The sequence below is a fragment of the Mus pahari genome, chromosome 1 (genome assembly GCF_900095145.1).
Source record: "Mus pahari chromosome 1, PAHARI_EIJ_v1.1, whole genome shotgun sequence".
NCBI lineage: Eukaryota > Metazoa > Chordata > Mammalia > Rodentia > Muridae > Mus > Mus pahari.
Genome location: NC_034590.1, coordinates 141,695,755 through 141,721,902, shown reverse-complemented (window position 1 = coordinate 141,721,902; position 26,148 = coordinate 141,695,755). Strand labels below are relative to the sequence as shown.

The following is a 26,148-nucleotide window of genomic DNA, read 5'->3' as shown; positions in this document are numbered from 1 at the left end:
TTGCTACTTCATGACTGTAATTTTGCTACTGTTGTGAATCTTAATGCAAATATACGTGTTTTCCAATGGTCTTAGGCGACCCCTGTGAAAGGGTCCTTTGACCTCAGGGGTTCTGACCTCCAGGTTGAGAGCCACTGTTTTAGGTGTATTTAAGCACAGCACCAATTGATAAAACCATTCTAGTGATGATTAACTCAGTCATACACTCACGACAAAGCAAATATCAGTCTCACCGAGGAACTAAGCAAGCTAAATACAGCTCAGGTAAGACAAAACTCGTTGTAGAATCCATGAAAATAGTTTGTATGATCTGACTAATAAAAACATTTATAGCCGGGCGTGGTGGCGCACGCCTTTAATCCCAGTTTTTATCTCCAAGTGATGTTTTGATATCAGCAAGAAATTTAACTATAGAGCCGGGCGTGGTGGCACACGCCTTTAATCCCAGCACTTGTGAGGCAGAGGCAGGCAGATTTCTGAGTTCGAGGCCAGTCTGGTCTACAAAGTGAGTTCCAGGACACCCTGGGCTATACAGAGAAACCCTGTCTCGAAAAACCAAAAAAAAAAAAACAAAAAAAAAACAAACAAAAAAACAAAACAAACAAACTTCAAAAAAGAAAACAACCAGATTTATTTATGATTGATTGAGAACAACAAATTCATGACAAGGGTCTGGAGGAAGAGCCAGTGCTGGAAAAATCTCTAACCACAAAGATACTGAAGACAGAACATAAAAGTCACCAGGTTACAAAGCCTGCCTGCTCCAGCCTTCCTAGTGGAAAACAGGTTTTGCATTTCTTGCCTTGAGGGAACAACCCTGTGGGCTTAACCTTCTAGGCCCCTGGGATGCAGCCAGCAGTCCTCAACCTGTGGGTTACGACCCCTTTGGATTGTGTATCCCAGTATGATTCAGAACAGTAACAAAATTACAGTTACCATGAAGGAACAACGCAATAGTGTTCTGGTTGGCGGTCAGCACAACCCGAGGAGCTGTATTAAAGGGTCAAGTGCTAGGAAGGTTAAAAACAGCTGCTTTTGTGTGTGTGAGCGAGCACAGAGACCTCCGTGCGCCTGACACAGGTCATCGGGTTTTATTTTAACTTTTGCTGCTTATGGTTTTTTATATAGTGTTTAAGAAACCATTGTTACCGCGTGCCCTTAATCCCAGCACGTAGGAAGGAGAAGCAGATGGACCTCTGAGTTTGAGGAAATCCTATTTACACTGCAAGTTTCAGGCCAGCCATGGCACATGAGGCCCTGTCTCAGATAATAACAAAGAACAAAAATTGCGCTAACTAATAGGTTCTCAGTATCCATCCCTACATTTTCACTGGAGTGTTCAATAACATGAACGTCCATTGTGTTAGATGTGTAATGTAGCCTGGAAGCTTCCAGCCTTACCCCTGTCCTTCAGCCTCCATGGTCTCTCTCTTTCTTCAGGAATTGGTTGCTGAAGGCATGGGAGAGGAGCGGAGAGGTCTTCTGGGGTCTTCATTCAAGAGAACCAGCCCTTTCCTCACTCATCAGGTGTTCAATAGGTTTGTGTGGCTTCGGCGCCGAATCCTGCGGTTGGTGTTCTGGTGGTGGGTCAGGGAGCCCTGGGGAGGGTGCTGTTTCTGATGGTGACCATGATAGGTCCTGGGTTTTTGCCACTCAGCCGAACTCACTGATAGAGTCATGCCAGCAGGACCCCACCCCTGGCGGAGAGCCAAGCCTACCTTGTCTCCGGGGAGCTCTGCTGTGCTGCAGCTGTGCTGGGGAGGAGAAGCTACAGATGAAGTTCATCTCAGGATCCCCGTGTCTCTTCTCAGTGGCCTCTCATTGCTAGGGGTGCTCTGAGATCCATGAGTCTCTGCCCTCCCTATCCATGAGGGAATGGGTCTTCAGAACCGGGACTCCTTATTTTGTATGAGGAACCAGCCTGACTCTCTTAATGGCTCCACCCTCATGTTTTACGTTCGCAGCTATCACTCAGAAACCAATCTTGTCCGGTATATGAAGAAACTGGAAAACAAAGACATCTCCCTCGTTCACAGCATGATCCCACTGGTAGCTGTTTGTGGCCTTTCTTCTCACTTCTAATCCTATCCCAGTTCCCCCTGTGGGTCATATCTAACGCAATGCAAAAGGGGAGGAGCAGGGCCTCGGGGGTGGGAGGGTTCATAGATGGGGCATAGCAAATCACTAAGGGATGTTCCTTATATGTGCTTCTTCCAGGGATCCTGCACCATGAAGCTCAATAGCTCCTCCGAACTCACGGTAAGTTGGTCACATCTATGGAAGGGGGTATTTATGGGCCGGTTTTCCAGTTGGTATAGAAGCGGATGACAAAACTGACCTAGACGGTGACTCCATGCCTTAATGATCCTTTACTTTGTCATTCTGCAATCGTGGCAGAGACCCTGATATTTCTCACAACTTGATCAGTTACATTTATGGATAAAGCTGAGGGTAGTGGTGTTCCTGCTCTTTCTCATACACACAAATTATATATATATATATATATATATATATATATATATATTATAATTACAGAGCCCGCCAGGTATGGTGGCATATGCCTTTAATCTCAGCACATTCTGGAGGCAGGGGCAGGCAGATCTCTAAGTATAAGGCTGACTTGGTCTGAAAAGAGAATTCAGGACAGCCAAGTCTACAAACTCTGCCTCAAAAACCAAACCGAAACAACAACAATTATAGGCAAATTTTACTATTCTTATTGACAAAATTTTATCTCAGGATATTTTTAAAGCCATTGATACAAGCCATCTTCCTGGTTCAGCATCCCAAGTAGCTGGGTCTACAAGCATGTCCACCATGCCCGGCTATGTAAAGTAGTTATTATTACCACTATCTTTTACCATTCTGTTTAGTATGTGGTGTGTGTGTGTGTGTGTGTGTGTGTGTGTGTGTGTGTGTATGTGTGTGCATGCGTGTTTGTGCGCGCGCGCACGTACTTGCACATCACAGTGGTTCTCCTGTGTATGGGTCCCAGGGGTCAAAGCAAGGCCATAAGGCTTCATGACAAGCAACTCCATCACTGAGCCATCTTATCAACTCTTCAAATTTATTTATTTTTTTAATTAAAATAATTAGGTGACTAGTTTTTAAAAAACTCTTACTTTCTATTAGTTTGTAGTGAGCCTCAGAGGTAGGTTAAGAACATCAAGCACGTGCTGGAGGCTGCCTCAGTGGTAAACTGCTTGCCTGGTACTCAAGGGCTCTGATATGCTTCTGATCTGTTTCTGTGGCAGTTTTCTTCGTGGCTTTTGTGTCCCACTTGTACAGTGTAAACGGTGATAGTTCTTACATCCTTGGGTTGTGCAGATAAACCAAGCGAGTATTCTGAATGCCTTGAGAGCCCCCTGGCTCCTTGGTACCATTCTTGGTGATGGTATATTGTCATCCCCAGTATCAAAATCCTTGTTCCCCTTACACTGCACACATGCTTATTTTCCTCTTCCTGCCCTTCAGCCCATCACCTGGAGAGAATTTGCCAACATCCACCCGTTTGTGCCGCTGGAGCAAGCCCAGGGGTACCAGCAGCTTTTCCAGGAGCTGGAGAAGGATCTGTGTGAGATCACGGGTTACGACCGAGTCTCATTCCAGCCAAACAGGTAAGAGGCTTCATTCCCTCTGGTTGGCAGCTGTACAACACCCACATCCAAAGACAAAGTATTCTTTTAGTGTATTCTAATTGTTTTTTAATTATCTAATTTTATTGTATATGTGTTGGTGTGAGGGTATCGGATCCCTTGGAACTGGAGTTACAGACAGTTGTGAGCTGCCATGTGGTTGCTGGGAATTGAACCCAGATCCTCTGGAAGAGCAGACAGTGCTCTTAACCACTGAGCCTTCTCTCCAGTGCCATCGGTTTAGTCTATTTTTATCATTTATTACCATTTATCATTCTGAGTTGACTGGGCATTTAGTCTCTGCTGGAGGAGTACAGCCAGACTTCCAAAGTGGCCTCATTTGCATAGATATAAATTCGGTGATCATTTGTGAGCTGGGAGAGAAATTAAGAATGTTGAATAAGGCCTTGGTTTTCCACCATATGAGCCACCCCTTGCTGTTCCTTGAGCCTCCTTAGAGATAGCATGGTGCCTGAGTTCAAAGGGAAATGTTCCAAACCATGCAAAATTAGTTACAAGTCCAGCTTCCCATGTTATACGGGAGTCTCTGAAAGTAAACTGTGGTGCTTCAATTAAGATGAATTATTTACCTATGAGTGAGCGTAATAACCATAAATTTTGACATGTAGATCTTCCTTCATATTAAGAAAGTCATCACTGGTTTCTCTGTTTCCCTGGGATATTTAGATCCTAAATGCAAAATATCAAGTAGTTTATCCCTGCTGGGCATGGTGACATGCATCTATGATCATAGTATTGGCAGACGTAGATGGATCTCTGTGAATTTGATACCAGCATGACTCTACATTGTTAATTCCTGGACAGCCAAGACTATGTAGTGGGTTTTATCCCATTTTTGTTTGTTTGTTTAATCTCTGTTTTTTTCCATTTATTTGCTTAAAGCATCAGCCTAGAAGACATTGATAGTCTGACCAAGAAAAGAGTCTAATAATATTTAATTACCTTTGCCTTCCCCATTGAGCTCAGTGTGGTTTGCTCCAATTTGTTTCCAGAACTCTCTCTGCCATTCTTGAACTCACTCCATAGCACACACCAAATACACTCTAGAAACTTTTGGTTCAGAATTATGATACAATGTTTAAGGCAGCCAGAAACAAGAAGTGTATCTTCCAGGGACACATAAAGTAAAAGATAAGGTGAAATTACTGTTAGTGTGTTTGGCTTCTAAAGTTGAAGAAATTGCTGGTCTGGCTAGTTTTATGTCAACTTGACCCAGGGCACAGTCATCAACAGAAGAAAGGCCTCCAGGAGACTGGACTGAAGGCAAGAATAGGGCATTTTCTTAATTAGTGATTTGATGGGGGTTGGGGTGGTGAAGTCAGACTTTACAGATAGTGTCACCTCTGGGCTTGGTGGTCCTGGGTTCTATATGAAAGCAGGCTGAGCAAGCCATGGGTGAGCGAGCCAGTAAGCAGCAGCCCCCCATGGCCTCCAGATTCTTGACTTTTCTGAGGTCTTATCCTGACTTAACAGTGATGTAGAAGTATAAACCCAGCAAACTCTCTCCTCCCCAATTTGCTTTCGGTCATGTTTTCATCACAGTCGTAGTAACCCTAGAACAGTTGCTTTTGACAAATGAGAGTTCAAGGGAGCAAGGGAGATGACTCAGTGAGTAAAGTGCCTGTTGAGCAAGCTTTGAGGAAGTGGTAGCAACTGGGGCTCTGAGGCGAGATGGGAGGGGAGGCAGAGTCCTCACAATCTGCTGCTGTTTGTCTTTATTTTTTTATTTTATTTTTTTTTTAGATTTATTTATTTATTATATGTAAGTACACTGTAGTTGTCTTCAGACACACCAGGAGAGGGTGTCAGATCTTGTTACAGATGGTTGTGAGCCACCATGTGTTTGCTGGGATTTGAACTCGGGACCTTTGTAAGAGCAGTCAGTGCTCTTAACTGCTGAGCCATCTCACCAGCCCTGTCTTTATTTTTAAATCAAGACAAGATCTTACTCTGTAGCTTATGCTGGCTTCAAATTCATAGCAATTCTCCCAACTCAGTCTGGTGCGGAGATTATAGGGCCTGAGCCACCAAACTACCTTCAACTTTTTAGCTGTTAGGGTCCATAATATGATCTTTCCTTTAGGAACTATTTTTAACTCTCTGATTAATTAATTAATTAATTAATTAATTGAGACAATTAATCACTATGTAGTAATGGCTGGCCTAACGACTCAATATGTAGACCAGGTTGGCCTCAATCTCACAAAGATCTACCTGCCTCTGCCTTCCAAGCTGTGGGGTACCATGACTGCCTTATTGTCATTTTGGGGTTTGACTGAGGGCCTCAAGAATTCTAAGTGTGCAGTTTACCACAGCAGTTACCCCTCAACCCATCATACCTTTTGTCTTGTACAAATACAAAATCTGAAGTTGGCCATGGTGTTGCACTCCCAGGATCCCAGCACTGGGAGACAGAGGTAGGGGGATCAGGAGTTCAAAACCAGTCTCAGTCTAGACAACATGTCCCCAGTGGGAGATCTGGGGACAGCTGATGCTCAAGAGTGTTCTCCACTCCTGAGTTCTGTGTTGCTTTGTGTGTGTGTGTGTGTGTGTGTGTGTGTGTGTGTGTGTTTGTGTGTGTGTGCACACATGTGCAAAATATGTGGAAATATTTCTCATAAAAAATATTGGCTACAGTGAAACCTGTCTCCAAATATTCCTCATTTACCACATTTCTCTGGTGTCTGTGAAATTAGACGTTATGTTCTTTAGGCACAAGGAAGGATTAAATACACAAAACTAGATAAAACTAAGCTGAATTTGAGGCAGGCACTTCTAAATCTCAGCCTTTTCACCCATGATTCCTGGCAGGAGAGTTCCCATAAACAGACAGACAGACAGACAGACAGACATTGAGCTTTGCCCTTAAATGTTTGCTCTATAAAGGAAACTTTGGCTGTCTGAACTACCTCCCTGTCTCAGTGTACAATGTTGGTTTTTATTTAGTTTTTTTTTTCCTCAATTCATATTGTCTAGCTGTGCTTGTGCACCCAGATAGGGAGGCTGAAGTTGACCATAGAACACTGGGGTCCCTTCAACTATGGCCTCTTGCCAGCTTATTGGTTCATGATCGGTTGTTCTGGTTCCATCAGATAGCATTGAATTTCTTGGGGATCCTTTGAAGAATAAGTACTAGTTTTACATGAAATCATCCATTAGTTTCCCCGTATTCTGAGGTGAGTGCTCTTTCCTCTGAGTAAGGGCGAGGCAGTTCACACCACTGCTCACCCAGCTGCGGTGGGTCTGTGGCCCACTGTCCCTCAGCATTTCCCTGCAGGCAGCACCATCGCCTTTTCATTTTAAATAGATGGAAGGCCACTGCCTTAAATTCCCTCCACAGCGATACTTTTCTGCTGGTCCCCAACTGGTTTATACAGATAAGCATTTTTTTCATAATCCTTTTCCACCAACAGGTGGCACCAATAACCTTATTTAATGATCTCTCTGAAGTAGGCTTCACATGGCATCCAAACATATTTACAGTGTTTGGGAAAAAAACCCACCACCACCACCACCAACAGCAAACCGGCTGATATTCAGAGATGTAAGGCAAAAACTACTCAGCATTTCCCACCTGTTGGATTACTGGCTCTTCGGTCCAAAGAGTATCTTCTCTTTAAACACACACACACACACACACACACACACACACATACACAAAACAACAGCAACAACAACAACAACAATAAAAACCAATTTATTTGTTCATTTGTGCGTGAGAGAGTTCATGCGTGTGGATACATGTGCCATGTCATTTGGGTGATCGAGGGACAACCCATGGGACTCACTCTTTCCTTCCTTCATGTGAGGGCCAGGGGTCAAACTCAGGTTATCACCGATTGGCAGCAAGCCCCGCTTTACCCCCCTGGCCCCTCCCACTATTCCCAGTGTCTTTCAATGTCAATCCATGCCTGCCAGAAGGCAAGGTGAGTGGATGGTATGAGAACAAGCTAGGGGCAAATATAAAATATCTGCACCATTTTCCCGCCTTACCTCCCTCCAACTCCTTCCACACCTTCTTGCTCTCTCTTCAAATTTATGGCCTCTTTTTTTTTCATTGTTTTACACACACACGCACACACACGCACACACACACACACGCACACACACGATCCGATGAATCCATTGGTGTTGCTTGTGTATATGACTTTATGGCTGCCACTTTGTGTTGGCTGACTAACAAGGGGGCTCATCCCTAGGGAAGGCTACTTACCTGCTCTCTGCCACAGGGTGGAGCCTCGTGAGAGTCCCCTCCTCCCTATTAGCATACCTATTGGTATCACCCTTGATCATCTCATGTTTAAATAGCCATTTGGTTGAAGTATCATGGATGTGGCTCCCCGGTCATTTTTTGGAGACACGGTCTCACAGGAGTTTACTTTCTGCCCCGTCTTCTTCAGTGTTGCCCAGTGTTAGGTCAGGAGTTGTATTGTAGATGTCCTCACTGCGGCCAGGCACCCCACGATCATTTGCTCTCTGCATTTTGACAAGTTATGGTTTTCTTCAATGGCCTCCATCTGCACAAAGAGAAGTTTCTTTGATAAGAGGTGAAGGCTACACGTATCTGGGTTGTAAGGAGAAGTGTTTAGAATGCAGCTAGGAATTTTGCTTGGGTTTTTGTAACGTGGCTTTAGTGGATTCTCCAAGATCCATGACCTCACTATCCCTGTGTGGTTGGCTAGGTTTCCAGTCTCCAGCTTGATTTGCTTATGTTGGGCAGGCTGAAGTCCAATTAGACAGCTGTTGACTATTGTGGTGGTTTGAATATGCTTGGCCCAGGGACTGGCACTATTAGGAAGTGTGGCCTTGTTGGAAGAAGTGTATCATTGTGGGGGTAGGCTTTGAGACCCTCCTCCTAGTTGCTTGGGAGATAGTCTTCCTGGTTACCTTTAGATTAAGATGTAGAACTCTTACCTCCTCCAGGACCATGTTTGCCTGAATGCTGCCATGCTTTCTGCCATGATGATAACGGGCTCAACCTCTCAACCTGTAAGCCATTCCCAATTAAATGTTGTCTTTTGTAAAAGTGGCCTTGGTCATGGCGTCTCTTCACAGCAGTGGAAACCCTAACTAAGACAGTTATCTTCAGGAATAGGGGTGTCACTACACATTTTTAAAAGTCCCTTACTACAGGGAAAAGAATGACTTGTGTGTGAATTGCCAGGGGTGAAAGATGGTAATCAATTCCCAGCAAATCTCTTAAGCATTTCTTTCAGAGCCACTTCATAAAGCTACAGTTCTTTAGGTCCCTTGTGGGGAATGCACAGAAGTCTAGCTTGTTGAGATAAGGCAGGCACATAGCATGAACATTGCAGTAACTTTTTATGTACAGTAGATGCAAGGGCTGATGTTGGATCACATGAGCATGTAAGGTAAAATGCAATAAGGTTTTTAAAAATGGTGTGTGTGTGTGTGTGTGTGCCCACCCAAGGAAGTCAGAAGAGGGCATCAGGTTCTCACGACTGGTGTTTCAGGCAGTTCTAAGATGCTCGGCATGGGTGCTGGGATTTGAACCATCCTCTGGAAAGAGCTGAAATGCCCTTGATGGCTTAACTCTCTCTAGCACCTGCAATAAGAGTTTGTTGGAGGAAGGTCATTCATTCACCAGACAGCGTTTATTATACATCCCCTCCCCCCTTTTAAAATCCATGTTCGTGGCATAAAAAATAAATTAAGAATAAAGTGGACAAGAACCTTGACTTGGGAAATAGCCAGCCTCTTTGGGGCCTACTGATTGAAAGTAGGAAGTTACTCTCTCAGCACAATAACTCAGTGAAGAACTCCAGGATGTGAATTGGCTTGATATGGTTCAGGGATGGCCTGGACGGCTGGAGGGTGGGAGCTCACAGCCATAGGACCGAGCTAGGGTCGCCCTGACAGAGTTGGCCTTGTTGACTGGGATGATACAGTCTTGGTGTGGATGTCCTCACCATTCGGAACATCCGCAGGGTTTTTTAATTCCCCATTTGATGACAGAGCAGCAGGGGACCACGTAATGAGAGGTGATAGCATTCATTTCTTTGTTCTTGAAATAAAAGGCGTTAAGCATGCTGGCACTTTTGGCTTCAGCTGTAAAATGAGGGATAAAAATGAGTGAGTGTAGCATGGAGAACAGGGCTCTGTGAAGGCAGCAGAGAGCCCCGTTACTCTCACTTCCCCTGCCCTGCTTCGTGGAGAACCAGAACTCTGACCCATTTGCAGTCGTCTCAGCTTTGCTCACAGGAGCATTAGTCATTAAGCATGCTCTCAAAGTGGTGCCTGCAAGATAATGGCAGGCTTCTAGCAGCCACACATTCAAAGGGCAGAAACAATGTGTGATAGGAATGGAAAGTTTCCATGGCAATAGTGTGGTCTTTGCATGACTCAATATTTGATGGTATTGGAAAAAGCTTATTTTTCTAGGCGTGATCATTGCGCTGCAGACACATTATTAAGATTTCTTTTCTCTGAAATAGACTCATTGGTTTGAACTGATAAAACATGAGCCTGGTGTTTGTTTCACAATTGCTTAGTTCGGCATAGAGGGGGTTTGTTGAGTGCAGGATGTGTTTAGGAATGAGGCTCACCACAAACTGATCCTCATATCTTCTTATAATTTCAAATTTCCCCCTTGTAAAACCTAGAAAATGGGTTCCTTATTATTCCCACAATTTTTTTTAAGCCAGTCAAATTCCCCCTAGTAAGACCAGGTTGATTCGAAGGTCCTGAGCTGATAAGCATGGCCCACCTTTAGTTAGTGCCAACCTGTTAATCTTCTATGCTGTATGATAGGAACCTGGACCATGGCTGCTTAACGTATAGTCAGTGTCTGGTAGATCCTGAATGAACACGGGGAAAACCTGCAGACCACAAGCCTGACTCTCCCCCTCTTGTCTTTGCAGCGGAGCACAGGGGGAGTACGCTGGACTGGCCACCATCAGAGCATACTTAGACCAGAAAGGAGAGAGACACAGAACAGTGAGTGAGCATGGGCAGGGCGCGCTGGCTCCCTCGGGGAGGTTGCAGCCTTTTGTTCTGTGGGACCCACCTTTGCAGCCTTGTTGGAAGTGGAGAGGCAAACATATAATCAAGAAGTGGTCATCAAAGACATCCCACGTAATCACTGTGACGGAAAACATTCAGAAATAAAAGGCTTTTGTGTAAGCCCAGCATATGGAGTTAGTCAGCGGGCCATGAAAGTACTCTCTTGGGAGAGGGAGACGGAACCTGATTGCTGCGTTTGCTGACCTCCTTGTTGGCTCCGCCCTAGCCCTGGGCCTAAGATTAAGCAATTATAAGCCTAAGCATTGTCTGGGCCATACGTATCCTCAGAAGATGCCTCTGAATAACTATGTCCCCCATGGAATTGTTCCTAGCACTAAGCAGCCACGAGGATGGGGAGCTGATATATTTCTGCTACATGTTCTGCTCTGGTCATGGGAGTCTGGTTTGCAAAAGTGACTCCTCTGGTGACCACTGGGGTTGTTATCTAAGTAGCTGGTGCTACTGGGTACCACCACTGTCCCAGAAAAGATGTGTTGTGATCTATGCAAAGTCTCTCCTTAAGGCCAAAGGAGGCCTCTGTTACTGGTCCCTTCATTTTGGAGGCCAGTTCCATGCTAGGGTTTCTACTGAGCTGTGGAGTTGGAATTCTTAGAGGGATTCTAGGGTAGGTATCAGGAGTAGGACAAAGAGGCCCTGACTGTTCCAGGAGAGTTCCAGAAGGTTCTTACCTAAGTGGGTCATGTCAGTCAGTGGTAGCCCAAGCTTATGTCCTTTCTGAGTTTATTGAAGCTGATTTTTTTTTTCTGGTTAGTCTGAATTTTACAATGAAGAATTTTAAAACTTTCACATCTTTTAAAAGTATATGAGGCATGTTTTCTCCCTCTGTAGCCTAGCCATCTGATTCTAAAAGTGTGTCTTCCCCACTGGGAGGGAATAGAATAATAATTCCTCCTCCTCCTCTTCCTCCTCCTCCTCTTCCTCCTCTTCCTCCTCTTCCTCTTCTTCCTCCTCCTCCGTGGTGTTGGAGGTGGAACCCAGGCCTTTCCTGTACTTGGGCAATACTGTATACCTGAGCTACATCATCAACAGGTTTTGTTTGTTTACCATTATACTTCTATTATTATAGACATGTAGCCCAGGCTGGCCTCACACTCTCTGTTCAGCTAAGAATGCCTTGAACTCCTTACCCAACCTCCTGCCTCCACCTCCCCAGATGCCGAGATTGTCTTTCTGTGCACATGTTCCACTTGTTTTGATGTTCGGTTATGTTTGTACATTAGTTGAGGTAGGGTCTCAGTCCATAGTTCAGGCTGGAATTGAACTTGCAATTGTTTTTGTCTCAATACCTTAAGTTCACAAATGTATTCTACCATAGCTATCATTTCAACTGATTTTTTAAAAAATATTTTATTTATTTTATGTATGTGAGTACACTGTAGCTGCGTCCTGACACACCAGAAGAGGGCATCAGACCCCATTACAGATGGTTGTGAGCCACCATATGGTTGCTGGGAATTGAACTCAGGACCTCTGGAAGAGCAGTCAGTGCTCTTAACTGCTGAGCCATCTTTCCAGCCCTGAATTGATTTTTAACAATTTTTGAAATATGCCATTTGTAAAATCAGAAATTACTGAGCCCTGGGCATACATAGGGAGAGTGTGGCAGCCAGACAGACCTGATGATACAGTAGACAGACATGCCAATGTAGATTTATTCACTTGGTTTCTTGTGAATAAATCATCTCTTAGCTTTATGAAGAAAGGGTAGTTTAGATTTATGCATATTCTTGAGATTCATAGAATCAGAAAGGGGGCTAAGATGTGCAGAGAGGGGACACCACATGGCCCACTCCTTATTCCTTCATGGGTCTCAAATACCTGTAAGCCTTGAAGTTCCTTGTCCTTGCCTATCCACTGTTGCTCAGTTGAGAACCTGAACAAGGGGCAGGTCTTGCTGTGAAACCATTCACACTGCCCAGCCATTGATTGCCAGAGAAGCCATCAAACCAGTGGATCTCAAACCCTCCTAAAGCTGTGACCCTGTAATACAGTCCCTCATGTTGTGGTGACCCCAACCATAAAATTATTAACTGAAATTTTGCTACTGTTATAAGTAACTGTAATGTAAATATCTGTAGACATAGAGGGTTGATAAAGGGCTCACAATACACAGGTGGAGAACCACGGCACCCAAACCTGTGGCAAGCCCAGGACTAAGCAATGATAATGAGCCAGCCAGAACTTAGGTTTTTTTCCCACTCTCTGGTCCTTCCCAACCCTCAGTATTCACCTATCTCCTCATTCTGACCGCAGAAAATAGTTGCTTTGATATAGGAGTTGAGTACCAAGCCAGACACTCCAGATGAGAGATCTTCTGAATTGGGTGAACACAATCCTCGGTGATTGGTGTCGGTGGCTCTTGCTCCCTTCCCTCTCTGAGCATCCCAGGCCTCTTCCTCCTCCACTACCCATCCCTGGGTAGGATTCTGCACTTCTGGACAGTACACAGGAAGGCAGGAAAGCCCTCCTAGCTGCTGAGCTCAGGAACATGGACAGAACCCGACAGTCTGGCTGCCTTCTAGACAAACAGCTTTAATTTTAGCCCATTTTTAGAGAAGAGAATGACTTATTCAAATAACCAGGGAAGATTTTCCACATTAGTGATGTCTAAGGCAGCTGCTCCCACACCATAGGCTCTAATGGAGCTCAGTCAACATACCCTTCTCATTTGAAAATGAGTTGGAGAAGTTACAGAGCTATCCAGGTTCCTGGTGGTTCTCTGCCTTCCAGCTGGTTTTGGATGTGACTTCACAATTGCTTTGGGTCAGCTTCAGAGGCTCCTGAAATAGAAGGCCCAAGTTTATGATTCATCAGTTTAATTTGAAAAAAAAAAAAAAAAAAGTGAATTATTTAACAAACACTTAGCAATTACCATGTGCCAGGCATAAAGCACTCTATAATCCGTCTTTCACTTTGCTGGTCAAATCTCAACTGGTGTTCTGACGAGAGGCTGAGTTTCCTATAGAAAGACAGAACACTGGGCTCTCGCATCAACACATCTACGCCTTTTAAAAAAAAAATAATTTTTGAGAGCCATTTCTCTTCCTGAATGTCTGAGGCAGTCATAGCTTTTGTTGGGTTTTAATCACTGGAAAATACGGAAGTTTTACTCTGTCATACCATCAGTAATTGTTTGAGGATGAAGTCTGCTTCTACACAGGCTTCCTGGAAGTTAGGATAGAGCGTCTCCCTAAAGGATGTATAAACTATGTACCATGGTTGGATTCACCTGAGAGAATCCAATAAATACATCAGTTCTGGGTTCTGATACTTCTGTGTCCAGCAGAACACTGTGGTTTTAAAGCGAGGGGGAATTAACTTTAGGGTGAAGGCAGCTTAAAGTTGTCCAATCTCCCCAGACACAAGAGTGTCTACAGCACCTGTCTCCTCTGTTCCAGGGTGCGATTGGTTTCCCATGGCTGCTTTAACAAATGACAGTGTCTCGTGACAGCACTCAGGGACTGTCTTACAGCTAGAGGGCAGAATCAGAAACTGTCTTCCTGGTGCTGGCAGACGCCTTTCTCTGTGGAGCTAGGGAGGACCAGTTGCCTCTCATCGTCGCAGGCCACCTTCCTCCTGGGTGCGGGTCCTCTTCTTGCCGTACCGTAAAATTCTTGCTTCGCCCATCGCAGTTCCCTCCATAGCTAGAGGATAGGATGGGATGGTGTTTGCGTGTTCATGTGCGAGTGCAGGTGCTCACAGAGTTAAACAGGAAGGAAATGAACTCAAGCAGTCTTTGAGAGTATACCTACCATTAACTGCTGAACCATCCAACCTCTATCCTCCATGCTGTGTGAGTGTGTTCATGTGTGTATATTTGAGTATATCTGTGTGTGTGTGTGTGTGTGTGTGTGTAGTAGACTTGTGTGTGTTCGCATACATGTGGTTTTTTCCTCACTAATTTATTCATTTTACATCCTAGTCACACACCTCTCCCCATCCCCCACTGTCCCTCCTCTCCTCCCAGTCTCACTCTTATAAATCCCTTCCCTCATTACCCCCTCCCCTATTCTTCAGAGAAGGGGAAGCCCCTCCTTGGGTACCACTGTGCCCTGGCACAACAAGTTGCAGCAGGACTAAGCGCATCCTCTCCCAGCAAGGCCCGACCAGGCAGCCCATCTAGGGGAAGGGAATCCAATAACAGGCATCAGAGTCAGAGACAGTCCCTGCTCCAATTGTTAAGGGACCCACCCGAAGACCAGGCTGCACATATATTACAAATGTGTAGAGGGGCTAAGCCCAGCCCCTGCATGCCCCATGGAAAGGGGTTAGCTGACTCTGGTGTCTGACCCCCTCTGGCTCGATTAATCCTATGCCCCTACTCCTCCACACTACTCCCCAAGCTCTGCCTGATGTTTGGCTATGGGTCTCTGCATCTGTTTCCATCTGATACTGAAACCTCTCGGGAGTCAGTCATGCTTTCCTTCAGTCATCCTGTTTGGGAGGAATCATCTAGAAGCTGCGTTTTTCCCCTGGAAGTTCATTTTTACAGCCCCTCCGCAGAGGAGACGCCACACCGGTTCTGTGACTTGTTTTCAGGGCAGGAGATGATTTGAGTTCTATCAGGAAACTTCTGTCCTGTCCTCTCTAGTGCTGTTTCTCTCTGAGACCCGAACTGTAAGGTTCCCATAGTCCCGTTTCCTGATGTGGGGGAACCAGTGGGAACATAGGCTTGCAGCTCTGTGTGCCCCTACCATACCCAGCAAAATCCTTTTTGGGGCTTCTGCTCAATGGTGGGCGTGGGCTTTCCTGGCGTGCAGGAGGACCTGGGTTCAATGCTTTGTACCTTTCCCCCTCCCCCGTCCCAGAAAAAGAAATCCAATAAAGGAATTGGAGATGCAGCTCAGTGGAAGAGGAGTCACCGGGCTGTGAGCAATCCCAGCACTCAAATCCCAAACCAAATCCAGCAGGTCTTTTGGTCACAGTGTCTTGAGACACGGTCCCTTGATTTTTTTTTTTTTTTTCCCAGTGAAGCCATGTTCCATTTTGTCAGTCACCTACTGCACTGTGGATCCCTGGGTATTATTTCTCTGAGTCACGTGAGCACAGGGCAGGCGCTGATCATTCTCCTTGCAGAATGTTTGGTCCTCACACTAATCATTCACAGCAGAGTAAGGACTTAGTAAGTGTTGGCACAGGGAGGCCCTGGGGTTGTGTCTGTCATTGTCATCTGGCCTGGTTCAGCCAAGAGCAGCCCTGAAGTTGTGGGATTGGAGTCCTAGAGATCAACTTGCAACCTCATGTTGTTAGAAGGTACTTTCCATATGCTATGCCTAAGATGAGGTTAGAAAGGGCACGGGCCTGGCTTTCATGCTCTGGGTTAGGAGAAGGCATTCTGATGTCTTTAGAAAAGTATTTGGGGATTCAAATGGAAATTCCCCTTCAGGACATTGTTCTTGCAGTAACAACACTAATGACCACAGATTTCAAGGCACCAGTGGTCAGGTTTAGTAAAACCATGTGGCGCCTAATGTGTGTCATAGACAGTCATGCTAGGAGGCTTTTCTCTAATTTGAATATCCTGGTGATATTTTTTCTTTTTCTTTCTCCTTTTCTGCCTCCTTCCCTTATGCGTGCAAGGTCTGTCTCATTCCTAAGTCAGCACATGGAACGAATCCAGCAAGCGCCTACATGGCGGGCATGAAGATCCAGCCTGTGGAGGTGGACAGATACGGGAACATCGATGTGGCTCACCTCAAGGCCATGGTACTCACCCTCCCCGTCACAGATTGGGGTGCTCTGGGGTGGGAAAGGAAAGATGATGGTGATGTCATGGTTAGGGAGGGGCCTGGGGAGGTCTGAGATGGGGGTGGAGGGGTATGAAATCGATGGACGGTGTCAACTTTGTCTACTCTTGTATGTAATGAAAGACATTGATCCCTTCTCTAAATGGGTCTGTAAGGAAAGTGTTCAAAACTAAAAAACCTAACAATCATTAAGGAAAAGAGAAAAATAAAAAGCAATTGTATTTTTGGTCCCCAATTAAAATCCCATAGAAGATGTCTCCCATCCCCCTCCCTGCCTCACAGAGAGAAGGGTCTTTTCACAGATCCCCTCAGCCCTGATCCTTCCACTTGGAATATAACGAATGAAATATTTATTGTGGTGCCATGGTGTGAAGACTCTGCAGGGCCTGCTTCCCTGTCCGTCCTCATATTTCTCCATTCACGGTCAGACAGTCACAGTTGCACTGGGAATTAAAGCACAGCACACATGCAGATTTCGTAAGTCTCCCAGCCGGATTCCAGGCAACATTCTCCCCTGTTCCCTCCAACACCAACCCCCACTCCCAATCTCTCAACCTCCAGGAAGAGGTTGCTTAGCAACCGTATCTGTTTTCCACCAGTGGACTGGAGGCTGCATCTTAAGTAGAAGGGAAATTGGTGAAATAGCTGTGTGATTCTGTCAGGGTTATTAGGCCTGGGGACCGAAAACCTACGCAAAAGCCCTCAAAAGGATGCTGAAAACGCACAGACCCGTTCATCTTTTTAACCCTCTACTTCCTTTCCATTGCCTCCCCCCCCCCCGGAAATATTCTGGGTCACTAGTAGTTATTAAGCTTGTCCAATATAGAATATGACTTGATTTTCCTCCCTTATTACCCCTGCTCTCATTTGCTTGCCAAGAAAAACCAAGTAGAATTACCCTATTACATACAGTTGCTTTCTTGAGGCGGGGGAAGTAGGCACAGTGACACACACTTGTAACACCAACAATTCGAAGGAGAGGCAGAAGTTCAAAGCCATCCTTGGCTACACAGAAAGCTAGAAGTCAGCCTGAGCTACAGCCTGGTGGTGGTGGCGGCGGTGGCGGCGGCGCACGCCTGTTAATTCCCAGCACTTGGGAGGCAGAGGCAGACGGATCTCTAATTTCCAGGCTCGTCTGGTCTACAGAATGAGTTCCAGGACAGCCAGGGCTACCCAATAAAACGCTATCTCAAGGAACACAAACAAGCAAACAAACAAGCAAACAAACGCTGCCTCAAATAAATAAATAATAAATAAACCCCAAACCAAACCAACCAGCCAAACAAACAAAACAAACCTGTCTCCAAAACAAAACAACGGAAGTGAGGGAGATTTTTTATGAAAACCATAACACTTATCACACTTCTGTGGGAAGGAAGGTAGGACTGTGTACAGCAAAACAAACAAACAAACAGAAATGAGCAGAAAGGCTAGCTAGACGATTAGTCATGAACAGAGAGACACCTCCCTGCCACCCTCCCTGCCACCCTCCAAACAGCCTGAGATAATTTTTTGAGGTGGTTTGAACCAAAGCAGAACTGTTTTACAGAACTGGACTCAAACTATCCAAAAACCTTCTGAACAGCCTCTTGGTTCTGGCTTCATTTGTTGAGACACAGTCTCATGTAACCCATGGTTACAGTGTACCCTAGGATAGCTGTTTACTCAGTGCTGTGGTTATTGGTGTGTACTGCTCTTAATCGGTACAGGGAGCAAGCCTGGGGCTCTCTCTCTGCATGCTAGGCACCCCCCCCCCCCCCCCCCCGTCACCTGAGCCATATCGAAAGCCTGGTGTCTTTATCCTAAAAGGTCTTTGCTGCTGCTTTTGGGTGATTTATGAAGGGACAATTGGTCTTGCAACAACCACAGTTGTAGACTGAGATAGTGTCCAGAATTCAAACATCAAGATTTCACCTTCCCCCATCCTATAAAATAAAAAAGCGAAGTCTTGGCTGAGGAAGGATCAGGTCACTTCCTCCCTTAATGTCCCCCTCTCCACAGGTGGATCAACACAAGGAGAACCTGGCCGCCATCATGATCACATATCCATCTACCAATGGTGTGTTTGAAGAGAATATCAGTGATGTGTGTGCCCTGATTCACCAGCATGGAGGACAGGTCTACCTCGACGGGGCAAACATGAATGCCCAGGTGTGAATGCTTAGTGCCCCTTGGGAAACACAGATTTGTTTAATCTTTTAATTTTTTTTAAAGGTTAATTTTATTGTGAAACCAAGCAGCTTATATTGTCAGGAGTGCCATTCCTCTGGGGACACGACGAACTGGGCAAGTTCTTGATTGCCTAGATGATGGATTACCAGTTGAATAGCGCAGCTGGGCATCTGGATTGTCTCAGGAAAATCGGCAGCCTCACTCCCCCCTCCTCAGCCCAGCATCCTCTAGGGCCCAGAGTCTAGGTGCACATAATAAATACCCAGCCTTGAACTGGCAGGGAAGGTGGTGCTGGTCCTGTGGAAGCTGCCTGTTCAATAGAGTGCCCACACTGCAGCTCAGGGTTAGCACTGCCTCTTTCTCCTTTGCCCTAAGGTAGACATTTAGTTAAGGACTGCCCCAGTGCATGTCTCTGAATAGGACTAAATGTTCAGTTTGTTTCTATAGAAACCACAGTCACTTTGACTGTGGGATGGCAGGTTGACTACAGAACCTTTTAGGAACTCCCTTTTACGGGCAATATTTAAGTTACACAGGTGTGTGCGTGTGGAGGTCAAAGGAGAACGTGCAGGGGTGGGTCTTAGGGATCGAACTCTGGTAGTTAAACTTAGTGTCAAACGCCTTTACCCGCCGAGCCAGCTCACCGCCCCCAGGAAGCCTTTTCTATGAGCATTATGGATGTGGCTCTGCGGCTCCTTTCCTGAGGAGACAAACAGCCCAGAACAGGATGCCCTTCCTGAGTGCCATGACGTCGACTTTCGCTCTTTCCCTTTGGATAGGTGGGAATCTGCCGTCCTGGAGACTTTGGGTCTGATGTCTCTCACCTAAATCTTCACAAGACCTTCTGCATTCCCCACGGAGGAGGCGGTCCTGGCATGGGGCCCATCGGAGTGTGAGTTGTGGGGTACTGGCTTCGGGATTGTTTAGAAAGCAGGATGGCCCAAAACTTCTTTTTTTTTTTTTTTTTTTTTGAGACAGGGTTTCTCTGTGTAGCCCTGGCTGTCCTGGAACTCACTTCGTAGACCAGGCTGGCCTCGAACTCAGAAATCTACCTGCCTCTGCCTCCCAAGTGCTGGGATTAAAGGCATGCGCCACCATGCCCAGCAGCCCAAAACTTCTTATTCTTCCTATCCGAGTCTTCAAGTCCGAGGAATTACCTTCATGTCTAGTGCACTTCCAGCAGCTTGGATACACAGCTGGAGTGTTTTAGATTAGGTCCAAAGAAAAACAGCATTCGCTTAGTAACCATGGTATTCACTCAGCCTCTCTGGGCTCCGAGAGCATGCTTGTTAACTGTCATGAACAGGAAGCTGTTCTAAAGTATAAGGGGTCAGAACTAGAATGTTAGTACCTGTAAGTGTCATGGATTTGACCTTTAATTTCCAAGAGTGAGCGAGTTATCTATCTATCTATCTACTTATTTATTTATTTTTACAGTTTTCCTTAAAAAATAGCTTATAATTGCTGGGTGTGGTGGCACTTGCCTTTAATCCCCACACTCGGGAGGCAGCGGCAGGCGGATTGTTGTGATTTCTTTTTTTTTTTTTTGGTTTTTTGAGACAGGGTTTCTCTGTATAGCCCTGGCTGTCCTGGAACTCACTTTGTAGACCAGGCTGGCCTTGAACTCAGAAATCCACCTGCCTCTGCCTCCCGAGTGCTGGGATTAAAGGTATTTGCCACCACACCCGGCTGTTGTGATTTCAAGACCAGCCTATTCTACAAATGAAGTCCAGGACAGCCAGAGCTGTTACGCAGAGAAACTCTGTCAACACAACAAAACCAAAAACAAAAATAGCTTATGATAATATTGAGAGTGAATTAGATGGAAAGCAGGTGCTGAACTCCTTTTAGGTTTAAGTTTCATCACCTCTTTGATGAATAAGGAGGAAACAAACTTTATTACTAGGGGCAACTGGATGATGTCACTGTGTCCTGATGGCATGTATTTTAGTTGTTGATAGTTTCCTTGCTATAGTAACAGCCTTATCCAGAAATTCTGGAGTTTTCAAAATGTGTGGTGGTGAATGGGGAGGGGTTGTGTTTAGGGTTGCTGGGAACCTGGTTGTCTTTTCCTTTTGATCTAGATTATGAATGGCTAATGAGTGTGCCGGGTGGTTCAGAGGGTGCGTAGTAGGGCAGTGTTCGTGTGTTAGGCTCCAAGTGGAGGGCGGGGGCATCAGATCAGCAGCCTGCCATAGCCAACAGATAGCTTAAAAGGATGTGGGTTGCTATGAGGAGGCTGTGTGAGGCTGCCTCTGCCAAGTCTACCTCCACAGTCCTTGGAAGCTACTAGAGGGAAGGGAGGGAGGGAGGGAGGGAGGGAGGGAATTGAGAGAACCCACCTGAGTTCCTTTCTGGTAATTTGTCCCTACCACCATCAGTGTTCTGAGCTCCTAGAGAAGGTAGCCACTTAGTTCAATTGCATCTTTTCCGCATCATTTCAATGTGTGCTTTAAAACCAATACAGGAAGAAGCATCTTGTTCCCTTTCTGCCCAGTCATCCCATCATTTCCATAAATCCAAGTGAGGGCACCTGGCCCGTGGGGACTGTCAGTGCAGCCCCATGGGGTTCCAGCTCCATCTTGCCCATTTCATGGGCTTACATTAAGGTGAGCTTAAGAACACATGTTACTGTGTGGAGGGGTGGGACTCACTTTCTCAGAGGGGTTGAAACTGAAACCTGTGACCTGAGAAGGGACTCAGGGGACAGCGCTGTTGGATGAAGTCACGGCCAATGCTGGGGTAGAGAGAAACCTTCTAGAAAGCCACCCAGAACTGTTTCATCTGTTCCTTTGGGTTCTCATGATGGCTTTACGTTTTTCCAGACACGATTAAGTCCCATGAGTCATGCGAATGTTCTGGCTGCGTCATTTGGTTTCCTGTCGGGTACACACAGCTCCAGTGACAAGCACTGCGCATGGTCATGGTGACGCTTTGCTGAGATCCTGGGGTACGGGAGAGGGCGCATTGCTTGGCGGCGTGGAGGATAAGATGAGACGTATCGAGAATTTGAGGGTGGTTCTAGAACCTCTGCTCTCAGGACTTGGAGAACTGTGATTTTAGGGGTAACTAAGCTTTGTGAGAGAGCCGGCTTATCGGCCTTGGCCTTCTCCACGGAAACATTCAAACCGGAATTGATTTTATGCAGCTCGTGTTCAGACTGGCCTGCCCACCTCCTAGGGTCCAGTCTGTGAATAGGCACTCTTACTAGGTTGTTAATTAGAGCAGCCTTTTCATAGCAGTGGCCCTTGTTAAAGGAAGGGTGGCCTCGGGTGAGACAAAACCCCAAACTCGGCTATACAAATTGTGCTGGGTAACTGTGGGGCTGGCTCTGTTTGAATGTGATGACATTTATGATTCTTCTTTAAAAGCTTATTATTTTCTGTTTTGAGACCCGGTCTCCTTATCTCCCTGTGTCCAGTCTGGATATAAGGTTATGATTCTCTTGTATCAGCCCCCTAACTGTGGGACTGACTATAGGCACGGATGGTCATGTGACTGCCTGGTATTTATGATTCCTTTTTTATCTAATAGTTTGAGACTTTGTTTATCATATGTGTGTGGATGTTTTGTCTGTTTATATGTCTGTGTACTGTGTCTATACAGTGCCTGTTGGGTATATTAGATTGCCTGGGATTGGAATGACACATTTAGGTATTAGCCACCGTATGGGTCCTGGAAACAGGTCTTTTGGAAGAGCAGCCAGTGTTTTTAAGCACAAAGCCATTTCGCCAGTCCCTATAATTCTTGTTTTATTTTCATTTTTTCCCCTTTTTGGTTTATTTTTGTTTCTGTTTTTGAGACAGGCGTCTTTGAGCTCCTAACCCAGCTGCCTCTGTCTCCTAAGCCCTGGCCTTCCCAGCATGCACCTCATTCAAGCATGCCCAGCTTCATTTATGATTTTTAATGAAAAGTTTACTGGAAGCAAAGGCAACAGTTCTGTAGTACCCTGGAGCCTTGAAGCTGCCTTTGAAATGTTATGCAAGTCATTTGCAAATTAGAGGAACAAGCCCGAAGAGAATGAAAACTGTCTTCTTTGCAAACAACCAAAGCCCCAGTTCCCTTTGATCCATGGAGCCTGTAAAATTGGGCTATTTGTACAAACAAATTTGGGCTGGAGATGGTTTCTTACATATAGAAAGTAAAGTCCCTAAGGCTGTTTTGGCCATATGCCCAGAACACCAAACCGAACATGAGTGTTAAAGCTAAGTGAGTAGTGTTTGTTTGAGCCTTATCTTCCTCCGGGCTATTACTTCTCCCATAGACACACTGGGTGGAGCTTCTTCACTTTCCTCTGCACCCACTGTGGATAATCATCAGGAATACTCTGTCCCCAATGCCCCTGAACCCCTCATGGCATCCTACTACTGTCACTGCCTGGCCTCACCAGCATGTGCTTTGGCCCCATCCCACTGAGAATAAAACTCAACTGATGTGGGCATGTGCTTGGAGCCACCAGCATGTAGAGAATGGCACTGGGGACTCTGACATGTGGGAAGTTGGCTGGGCCATGTCCATGTCAAAGCAAAGATTTAGGACATGAGATTCTAATCCACCCACGTTGCCATGGTGACTCCCAGATGACAGTCACTTGCCTTTCCCACTGTGGGTTGTTGTCAATCCTCTCACTTGGCACTTTCCCCCTCCCCCTCTACAGACCCAACCTCCCCTCATTTGGTTGTTTTCAAGGTTCTGGTAAAGTTTAGCTTTCACTTTCCAAAGCCCACTCCGGCTCCACCAGGTCACATTGTTCTCTCTTCACTTTGAACTTTGAACCAGTGTTTTGTTGTGCACTTGGATGTGCGGTCCCTCAGCCATGAACACTGGTGTAATCTTGATTTTTCACCCTTTGTGTCCTTCACCCTGTATGATGGCAAGGACTCATGACCAGAATAAGAAAAGATTGAGGCTGGCAGTTGCTGTACACAAACATGAATAATGTTTACATTCCTCATTGTGGACAATGGAAAGGCAAAGCACACAAAATTGATCTGGTGGACTTGGGCCAAGATCTCATTGGATTCCTCAAAATTCTCATTACATCTTAAATTCACATAAATGAAAAATACACATTACAACATTTCTAAGAACATTCTTTTTTTTTCCCTTTGAAGCGCAGTAGCAGGCAGGCAGCTGTGCCCTACTTTCGGGCTTTGTTGCTATGACCCCACCCTCAAAAACTAAAATAAGTAAAATTAGCGTTTAAAGAAAAAAACAAATTTCAAGTGTGGAGGAGATTAACAGGTCTCCTTTCTGGAATTTCCATTCATTTTTAATCTGCAGTGATGCTGAACTGGTGAGCTCATCATTGAACAAATTGATCTGGGGGGCATCTGTTAGTGTCTTGACTTTTACCTCACCCACTCAATGGCTGCTGGCTCCTTTTCTCTTTGCTGCAGATGATGGGTGGAAAGGGCCTCAAGGAAGCCACAGAAATCGCCATTCTAAATGCCAACTACATGGCCAAACGACTAGAGAAACACTACAGAGTCCTCTTTAGAGGTGCAAGAGGCAAGTATCTCTCTCTCTCTCTCTCTCTCTCTCTCTCTCTCTCTCTCTCTCTCTCTCTCTCTCTGTGTGTGTGTGTGTGTGTGTGTGTGTGTGAGGGGTTCCTATATAACTATACTAGATATAGATGTGATTTTGAAAGGTGAGAGGGATGCTTTAATTTCTTAGAATATACAAAAGTATAGAATTCTTGCAAATATAGCCAACTTACTCATTACTATATACAAAATTATCCTACCCTAGTCTACACAACCTAGTTCAGCAAGGGGCCTACATCACACAGAGAGATGTTCACATAAACACCATGAGCCGATCATGCACAGGGTGTTGTAGAAATGTCTGGAATAGTGGAGCCACTTAGAGCAGGAAGAGTCAGGGTGGAGTAGTTTGACAAAGGAAGCAGTTATTTAAGATGAGCGAACATACACAGGACCCAGGAGGAGTTGCCTGAAGGGTGTGCTTGAGGTGGGGTAGGAGAGAGAGGGCCCGAGAGACAAGGTTGAAAAGACAGCCTGGTACCTGGAAGGTCTTGGGAGAATCTAGACTTAACTTCTGAGCCAATTCTAGCCACTAAAGGTTTCCCAGCTTGAGGAATGACATGGTCAGATTCATTAAAAGGCTGAGAATTGTCAAGGCAGTGAGATGTTCCTGGAAGTATAATTAGCTGGACATAGTTGCTCCTTAGTGCAGTGTTAGGTAAACATTTAGTCTTACACTGGAGATGCTAAAGGGTAGGAAAACAAAGTCAACCCAGAAGTGATAGGAAGTGATGGGAGTAAGAAAGAGGGAGGGGCTAGAAAGATGGCTTAGCAGCTAGTCATTGTTGTTCCAGAGGACCCAAGCCAGGTTCCCAGCACCCACGTTAGGCAGCTTACAACCACCTGTGATTCCAGTTCCAGGTGAGCCAACGTCCTCTTTTGTCCTCTGAGGGCATACGCATACTGCATAGACATGATGTGTGTGTGTGTGTGTGTGTGTGTGTGTGCTCACACACACACACACACACACACACACACACACACACACACACACACGGTGAGCTGGTCATGGAAGGAGAAGCAAGGCTAGAACACTGAGGAGTGAGAGAGAGCACAAAGCCCCTCAGCAGGAACTGGCAATAAGATGGATGGCCAGCGGCTCCTGCTTGGGCTCTTGGTTCCTGCGCCCAGGCAGGCCTTGCGTCTACATTGCTTATCGTCTCTAACTTAAAGGCTGCTCCGATCTTATAAATACGGATGCAGAGGAATACTTTGTGAGTTTGTAAATAAAAGGAAGTAAATAACCAGGAGCCCTGGGGAGGATGCTCTCCAGAGAGCAGAGAAGGTCGTGAGGGATACGTCTCCAAGCAACAAGCAACACAGCGGAGTGCTTCTGCAGTTGCTAATGAATTCAGACAGAGCTCCCGTACTGTGAAATCTAGCCTGATGTGTATTTGCTTTCATGAGTGGATTGAATATTTATGTTGTCTGGTTATATAAATGATGTATATTGTTCAATTCAGAAGCCTGGGGAAAGGGAAAAAAAAAAAAAAAAAAAAAAACAGGAGAGGGAAAATCTAAATGATACTTGCATCGTCAGCCAGTTAAAGCTAACACTGAATGTTTTACTGTGTTCCCTCTCCTATTTCTCTTGGACAATTAAGCTAACATCACAGATGCAGTTTGGGGGATTTTTTTTTTTGCATCCGTGTGGGAGGGCATGCTCATCCTTATCAGTACATGTGGAAGCCAGAGGCTGACATAGGAACGCCTTCTTTAATAGCTCTTTAATGGTTCTTTCATTATTTTTTAAGACGAGGTCTCTCAAGGAACCTGAAGCTCACCATTTCAGCTGAGTTAGGCTGGCTGACCAGCATGCCTCTGTCCTCCTAGTTACACACGTACCACAGCACAGCACAGCACGGCACACAGCACAGCACAGTGCACCGCACCGCACCGCACCACCCAATGTCTTTTTATGTGGTTGCTTGGTTTCTCTCTCTCTCTCTCTCTCTCTCTCTCTCTCTCTCTCTCTCTCTCTCT

The 26,148-nt window shown here is 45.6% G+C and overlaps 1 protein-coding gene across 1 annotated transcript in view; it reads left to right on the top strand.

Moving 5' to 3' along the window:
- Gldc (glycine decarboxylase) overlaps positions 1–26,148 on the top strand; it is a 79,348-nt gene that overhangs the window by 42,685 nt on the left and 10,515 nt on the right. The window contains exons 12-21 of the mRNA XM_021192925.2: positions 1,441–1,538; positions 1,965–2,049; positions 2,218–2,259; positions 3,475–3,617; positions 10,538–10,613; positions 16,281–16,406; positions 18,449–18,598; positions 19,399–19,511; positions 21,087–21,228; positions 24,019–24,130. Of these exons, the coding sequence (XP_021048584.1) occupies positions 1,441–1,538; positions 1,965–2,049; positions 2,218–2,259; positions 3,475–3,617; positions 10,538–10,613; positions 16,281–16,406; positions 18,449–18,598; positions 19,399–19,511; positions 21,087–21,228; positions 24,019–24,130 (1,087 nt within the window). The remainder of the gene's footprint in view (positions 1–1,440; positions 1,539–1,964; positions 2,050–2,217; positions 2,260–3,474; positions 3,618–10,537; positions 10,614–16,280; positions 16,407–18,448; positions 18,599–19,398; positions 19,512–21,086; positions 21,229–24,018; positions 24,131–26,148) is intronic.